We start from the raw sequence: 8,322 nt of genomic DNA, 5'->3' as shown, positions 1-8,322 counted from the left end.
AAAAGATGGTTCTCAGTTTCAAACAGATGAAAAGACTAAGAGAACAAAAAATTAAAAATTGTAAATGCTGGAAAAATGAATCAAAAACAAAAATGCTGCAAATACACAGCGGGTCTGCCAACATTTGATATAGAGGTTGTTTATAGCAAGATAGAACTTCTTTCGTTGAAAAGACTTATGCAACCAATAAGAAATTTGGGAAATCAAATCTGCTGACTACCTTTTCAACACCATTTTGGAAAGCTCCTGAAATAGACTGTAAATATTAGGGAAAACATCATTGAAAGAGACCTGTCCTTCTTGTGGTCGGAAGTGTAGCACATGTACAGAACTAAACCATTTCTCAGCCAAGTGTCCAGAACTTAGAAATCAGAAAAAAGGAAAACAGACTGTAGATGAAGCCAATTGTGACTCAAATGAAGATTACATTCTCTCACTTGAAGTTGTTGGATCTGCAAAAGACCAATATGCTAACAAATTATATACCAAAATGCTCAAACGAGGAAATCGGATTTCAGCTTGGCTGCAGAACTACGGTCAATGTTCTACCCAAAAATAAGTACCCAAGACTATTTGATAATCCAAGCGGCAGAGAGATTCAGGATTCTAACACTTCACTCACACATTTGGGCCGACTAAACAATGTTCGACAAAACAAAAATGAAGCCACTGAGGAAAAGTCAGTGTTAAAATGGCCTACTCCTGTTCCTATATAGATTGTGTCATTAACAAAGTGTTCTTATTTAATTCCTTTTGAGGATGGAGATGTATCAATGTTGGCCTAAGTTTTGTATATTCCTTTCCCTTCCGTCCCTGCCCCTGATTCTGGTCAGTATCAAGGGATCGTCATTTTTCCCCTCAAGTAGGATATGGTAGTTGTTGGTGATGAAACCATGGATGGTAAGCATTTCCCCAGCACTGGCTCAAATGTATGAGGCAAGAGCCTGGTGCTCAGGGAGTATAGAAGCACTGATTGATATAAAAGGGGCACACAATAGGGCCTAATCCTCAGTACGGGCTCCCCACTATGAGTGAGATCAATACAACATATCAGAGAGAGAAAATATAGTACAAGATTTCTGGTACTGTTGTCATCAATGGTAACCAATACCAATTGATGATACAAGAGGATGCTTCCTTACAGTGGCTTTTCTAACTCTTTCATGGAGGAGAGATTCCAGAAGTTGGTTACCATTCCTACAGTCACTAGGCCCTTGTTTACCTTGCTACCTCCCTTCCTGGTTTCAAAAGCCTCCTTAAAATCCCTGTCTTTGACCATGCTTTTGTCCTTCTGATTTTCCCTCTTTTTCTCTGCTGGGTGTCCATCATTTTTGTAAAGCAGTGTGACGTGGGAGAACTATCAAAATGCAAGTTGTTGTTGTTGAAGTGCTGAGCAGACATTTCAACATGCGCAGGGATAAACTGAACAAGCAATCTGTGGCTTGCCCTTTACACTGTGTGGAAACTACAACATTCACAAGGGTGGTATCCACATAGCATGAACACAACAATATTTTAGAAGGACACTGTCCCTCTGTGTGTTTTTCACAACGTGTCTGTTGTGTCAAAACCATCAGTGTTTACAGGATGCTAAAATGAAAAACTTACGCCCTCCCCCCCTCCCTCCATAACCTCAGCAGGTGACAATTTATAGTGCACATCTTCTCTGCAGTGGCACAGGAATAAACAAAAGAACAGACATAAGTAATTCCGTTTTGCCACAGGCGGTGCATCCTTATCAAGACTTTCACCCTCCCTTCCAACTGCAGGTGAGTGCGCAAGTGGCGTGGTGCAGCGCGCGTGCTCGCGATTCCTTCCCCCCCCCCCCTCCCCTCCCCCGCTAAAGTAGGTGATGCATGCACTTTTCAGAACTGGTCCATATCTCATCTCCTCTCCTCTCCTATGCATCAAGTTACCTGTGTACCCCTCCATCAGAAAAGCCACATTTTAACATCTTCCAACAGCTACATCCTTCCTGCCCTAATATCCACACACACACACTCCCACCCACCCCATAATCACTCTTCTCGCTATTGCGCATCGCGCATGCTCGACTGCGCGCGCCCACCTCGCCGTTGCGCATGGCGCATGGCGCACGGCCGCGAGTGCGCGCGTGCACCCACCCCCTCCTCGACACTCGCCGCGGCGCGGCTGCATATTGTCCGTCGGCGGCGAGCGCGCGCGCGGAGGTTGAGGATGGGGGGGGGGGGGGGGGAGGTGGTGCGCGCTCGCTCGCTCGCTCACGCGCTCGCCCGCTTTGCGCAACGCGCATGCTCGGTGTGCCTTATACCCGCGGGGTAGCCGCTGCGGTTCTTCACTGCAGCATCGAAGGGCGACGGTAGCAGAAGTGGGAGCAGGAGGGAGGGAGAGAGAGAGAGAGAGGGAAAGAAAGAAAGAAAGAAAGAAAGAAAGAAAAAGAAAATAAATCATCATTATTATTATCATCATCATCCAAGATAAGATTTTTTTTTTAAAAAAAGAATCTCTCACATCCCACGTCTCGTTAACGAACTCTTGCCCCTTCTCCGTTTATCTTCACACTATGGCTGATAAGGATGAGAAGAAGGATTTCGAGCAAGGAGCAGGAGGATGGAAGCAGTTTATCTACAACCCGGGAACCGGCCAGTTTATGGGCAGGACTGCCAGCAGCTGGGGTAAGGAGCCAAAGAGAGCGGAGAGAAATGCCAGTGCCATCCGCACAGCGCAAATCGGTGCAAAAAAAAAATGCTCCCTTTAATGTATTTTTTTTTAAATTTAAAAAAAACTAATCTAACAATACTCCTAGGGCTGCATTTTGATTGTACTGTAAATGCAGCAGGTCCTTGTATTGTGTGTGTGTGTGTTCTGGAGTCAGGTCTGACAGGCGCGTAATGTTTAAGATTTTTTGTTAAGGTTGGGTGATGAACGAGGTAGCTCACGTACGCGGCTTTTAGAGAGAAGGTGATGCATTTCGCAGCCGCATTGCTGAGTTTCCGATCTCAGCAAGGGTTGTGGTCGCGGCAGGCCGGGCTCCCTTCCCCGTAGGGAGTGAAGACCGAATAGGAGGGAGGGATTGGGGTTTTCCTCTTTCTCTCTCTCTCTCTCTCTCTCTCACACCCGCTCCCGATGCCTGTCTAGATGCAGCATTGATGAGGCCGGGGAAATAATTAATTGTGGGGGGGGGGGGGGGAGGAGGGAGACATTAAATTATTTATTTAAGGGACGGTGCTGCTGGTGTCACCAAAGAATTGGGGGGTGGGGAGGGTAATTGGTTGGAAACCTGCGCATTATGCAGTGACTGTCAATCACAGTGCTCAGAAGTGTTAACGTGAGCGAAATCCTAATCTTTGATCAGATTGACTGTCAATGAAAAGTATATTTCCCACCAGGTTTTCTTTTTTTTTTGTTCGAGCAAGATTTTAATGTTCACATAGACCTCGGCGAACCGCTGACCAAGGAGGAAATTTCCACTCGCTGCAGGCTCTTGTGATTTTGTTCATTGCTGTAAATGCTGGAGCTGGGTGCAAAATAAATGTCAATTTTTAAAAATGTTTTTATTTTTGTAAGATACCGAATCGGAAAGAAAATCTCGCCATTCTGATTTTAATACTGTGCTTCACCCAATTCAATAGCAACAGCATTTATATAAATCAATATCTATTTAATACGGTCAAAGGTTTTGAGTCGGTTTTTAATTGTACCTTTGGCACCTTGAAGTAATCTTTTTGAAAGGGAGCTGGATTTTCAACCGTAATGTAAATTATAGCGATCCTGTTCCCACAGAAAAAGGGAAGCTAGGTAAAGATCTTCAGAACAGCTAGTGTTTAATACAGTCTACTTTTTAATTCAAATTAACTGATTTTTAGCACTAAATTTCCACTTTGCTGTGTTACTTAAGTTGCATAATTCAAATGATTTAACTCCAAATTTTGAGCATTATCAATAGTACTCGAGCTGTAAATTGACAGGTCTTCTGTAGATGTCATTGCACTCGACCAATATTGAATTTTTTGCTTGGGACTTTGCAGAAACTCTCTGACTTTGGCAACTTCTACTTTAGTGCATTATGTCCACATTTTGGAAGGGCAGGAAAATTTTATGAGGAAATTTTGCCAGGCACACTGGATAATTGAAGACTTCTGGGTTAACCTGGTTTGTTTGTGGGGGCAAGGGTAATTCTTTCAATTAGCCTTCAAGTACCTGTAGTGAAAAAAATGTGACTTTTAGCTTTAATTTATATAGAATATATTAAAAATACTTTTTACTTGACTATCCAATCTTTATGATGTATGCAGAAAAGAAAGATGATCCTGTCTGTTTTTCTTAAATGTGTTGCATTGTTGTATAACAATTTTGCCTGAACAGAACCTACACGAAACCAAAGGAGGATGCCATTCAAAAGCATGAATCCAGATAGTTTTAACTGTTTTTAAATAAATGTTTCAAATATTTCCATTCATGGGGCTTCTCAGTAAATCTGTTTGTGTCCTTCATCTTTTATCTAAACTGTGACGCAGATGCCTTGAGGTTATGTAAAGAAAGCTGTGCTTTATCAAGAACATCTGCTTAAAACATTGATGTTAGTGTGATCTTTGTTTTTCCTGACTGCGGATTTGCCTTTTTGACTGATTTCAGGTGTGTTCTCTTTCCCACCCCCGAAACAAAATAAGTGTTTTCTAAAACGGGGGGGGGGGGAGAAAACTGCAGTTTATCTGAAACCAACTAATCACTTGGACAGCAACACGAAGCCACACTTTGAGTGCCTGATGGCTTATGTTGTCACAAACATCTTAGCATTATTGTTTAGATTATGAAACAGACTATATAAGGCTCCAAAGAAGACCAATTCCCATATGAAATACTGCACAGAAGAGCCCTATCAAGGGTTTGTTCTTCACTTGTTCAACTCCACAAAAACATAGGAAGTATTCTATGGGGGGGACGACATCAATGATGCTGTCACTCTTAAAATTTTTGCACCATTCTTTAATAGGTGCTTCCCCTCCCCCCCAATTCTTGTTTTGTAAGCTCCTAATGTGGACTCCATCCTCAGTTCTGGATAAACAGTGGAAGTAGAGATACCCAAGCACTGAATGAGAATGTGAATACTGAAACTCTTAATTTTAAATAATATACTCCAAGCAGCACCTGGTCTGAAGGAGAACTGAGGAGCAGGAAGTGCGGGAGCTTTGTATGTGGAGTTGAACTACACTCCGAGGCGAACCATACCTATGGTAAGGAATCTGACCTTTTCAGTGGCTAAATAATTATAATAAAATCAATACCTGGGATGACCTGATGGTAAATACTTAATCACAATACTTGCCTTCCCATTTAATCTGTTCAGTGTTTACTATCCTTTTCTCAGTTGGAGATCCCATTTGAAATGGATGCCAGTATTGGCATTGGATAGTGAAAAGCCATTACCAGTGGTTGCACTGCAGGTGTGATATCGGAGTCACAGGGGCTGATTATCCTTTCACATTGTTGGATTGTAAATGACACGTTGTATAACCTAATAAAATATCTTTTTTTTTATTCTCAGGATGTGGGCAACACTGGCAAGGCTAGTATTTATCGCCTGTACCTAGTTGCCCTTGAGAAGATGGTGGTGGACTGCCTTCTTGAACCACTGCAATCCATGTGGTGTAGGTGCTCCAACAACATTCTTCTCATCTGCCAGTATTATAACCCCGCTTTAGTATCATCTTGATAGAAACCATAATGCATGTGGAAATATATTTCCAGGGCTATGCAAAATAACCAAATGGATACAGATGAGGAAGGCCATTTGGCACATCTTGACTTATCTATACAGAAAGATCTTATTTCCTACCATTCCATTCCAACACAGCTTCCAAATGTATATGATTCCAGGGCTTTTGTCTCCACCACCCTAGGTAGGAGTCAATTCCATGTGCTATTTAATCTTTGTGTGAAGAAAAACATCCTGATATCAGTCCTCAATCTGCTTTTTCATAGTTTAAACTTGTTCCCCCTTGTTCTACTGTCAGTCTATTTTGAAATAGTGTTCCAGATTTATTTTTTCTATATCACTTACTATCTTTATAGCTCTTATAAAATAATCTCTTGGTCAGCTCCTTTCAAGGCTGAAAAGCCCAAGTTTCTTGACTCTCTCGCCTTACCTCATTCCTCTTTCTCTAGGATCAGTCACTTGGCTCTTCTCTGCACAGTCTCAAATGTCTTCCTTGTATTTTGGTGACCAGAACTGGGCACAATTCTCAAGGACACCTTTAGACGGCAGCTTTGACCAACTTTATTGGGCTACTAATCCTCATTTAAATTGTTTTTTTCCTGTTACAAATCTACAGTTAACATTTTGGACAGATTTATAATATGATATTGTAAGAGGCTGAGTAGCTATCTTGATCAAGACCTTTTATGAGATTGTTAAATCCTTGTAATACATTATGAATTAACTCTTATCCATGAGACCCACCTACTGCTCTCTTGACCCTATTTCCACTAAACTGCTGACCACCTATTCTTATCTATCCAGTCATAGCCAGAGAATCTTCTGCAATGGCATCCTGCTGTTACTTCTGGCGTCCTCCAAGGCACTATCATTGGCCCCCTCCTATTTCACATCTACACAGTGCCCTTGGCGACATCATCTGAAGACAGGACGTCAGGTTTCACATGTACACCGACACCCAGCTCTACCTCACCATCACATCTCTCGACCCCTCCACTGCCTCTGTGTTGTCAGACTGCTTGTCCAACATCCAGTCCTAGATGAGCTGCAATGTCCTTCAAATATACACTGGGAAGACTAAAGCCATTGCCTTCAGATCCTGCCATAAACTCCATTCCCTAGCCATCGTTTCCATCCCCCTTCCTGACTTGTGTCTCAGGCTGAGTTTGCGACCTCAGTATCCTATTTGACCCAGAGCTCAGATTCTGACCCATATTCTCTCCCATCACCAAGACTGCCTACTCTCACCTCTGTAATATTGCCGGACTCTACTCCTGCCTCAGCCCATCTGCTGCTGAAACACATGTCCATGCTTTTGTTATCTCCAGACTCAACAATTCCAATGCTCTCCTGACTAGCTTCCCATCTTCTTCCCTCCATAAGCTTGAGCTCATCCAAAATTCTGTTGCCTGTATCCTAACTCATACCAAGTCTCGTTTACCTATCACCCCTGTGTTTGCTGACCTACAATGACTCCCGATCCAGCAACATCTTGATTTTGAAATTTTCATCCCTAATGTTCAAATCCCTCCATGGCCTTGCCCCTCCCTATCCCTGTAACATCTTCCAGCTATACCCTCCAAGAACTCTGCATTCCTCCAACTCTGGCCTCTTGTGCATCCCCCCCACTTCATTCGCCCCACTATCGGTGGCTGTGTTTTCAGCTGTCTAGGCCTTAAGCTCTGGAATCCCCTCCTGAAACCCTTCCTCCTTTAAGGCACTCCTTAAAATCTTCCTCTTTGACCAAGCTGTTAATCACCTGTCCTAATATCTCCTCCTTTGGCTCGGTGTCAGTTTTTGTCTGATAACGCTTCTGTGAAGTGCTTTAGGATATTTTGCTTCGTTAAAGGCACTATATAAATGCAAGTTGTATTTAAAACATCTTTAATGAATGTCCAGTGGTCTCTTTTAATGTTAACATTTAACTGATGTGGATGCTGGTGAGGGGAGCTCTAGTCATGTCTGTAAGCAAACATGTCTATTGGCTCTACATTACTCCAGTATACTCTCCTGACTGGCCTCCCATCTTCCACCTCCATAAACTTGAGCTCATCTAAAACTCTGCTTCCTATATCCTAACTTGCACCAAGTCCTGTTCACCCATCACCCCTGAGCTACATTGGCTCCTGGTCCGGGAATGCCTCGATTTTTAAAATTCTCATCCTTGTTTTCAAATCTCTCCATGGCCTCACCCCTCCCTATCTCTGTAAACTCCTCCAGCCCTACAACCCTCCAAGACCTCTGTGCTCCTCCAATTCTTGCCTCTTGCGCATCCACAATTTTAATTGGTCCACCATTGGCGGCCATGCCTTCAGCTGCCTAGGCCCTAAGCTCTGGAATTCTCTACCTAAACCTCTCTACCTCTCTCCTTTTAAGACACTCCTTTTGGTCACCTGTCCTAATATCTTCTTATGTGGCTCGGTGTCAGATTTTGTCTGATAATCACTAAAGGCACTATGTAAATGCAGGTTGTTATATAATGTCCCTAAATATCACTATCACATAGATTAATGGGTAAACTATTCCCATTGTATTGCTTTAGTATTTTACTATTATGAATTGTGTGTTCAATTAAAGTAATGAGTACTGCAGAAATCATCCATAATTTGTTTTCCTTCTACGCTTAT

The 8,322-nt window shown here is 42.7% G+C and overlaps 1 protein-coding gene across 1 annotated transcript in view; it reads left to right on the top strand.

Annotated features, from left to right (window-relative positions):
- The first annotated feature begins 2,314 nt into the window (after positions 1–2,314).
- atp1b3a (ATPase Na+/K+ transporting subunit beta 3a) overlaps positions 2,315–8,322 on the top strand; it is a 32,718-nt gene continuing 26,710 nt past the window's right edge. The window contains exon 1 of the mRNA XM_067995057.1: positions 2,315–2,654. Coding sequence (XP_067851158.1) covers positions 2,543–2,654 — 112 coding nt within the window. The 5' untranslated portion in view covers positions 2,315–2,542. The remainder of the gene's footprint in view (positions 2,655–8,322) is intronic.

Source organism: Heptranchias perlo, chromosome 13, assembly GCF_035084215.1.
Source record: "Heptranchias perlo isolate sHepPer1 chromosome 13, sHepPer1.hap1, whole genome shotgun sequence".
Lineage (NCBI taxonomy): Eukaryota > Metazoa > Chordata > Chondrichthyes > Hexanchiformes > Hexanchidae > Heptranchias > Heptranchias perlo.
The sequence above is the reverse complement of the archived record's forward strand: the minus strand, read 5'-3'. Positions and strand labels throughout refer to the sequence as shown.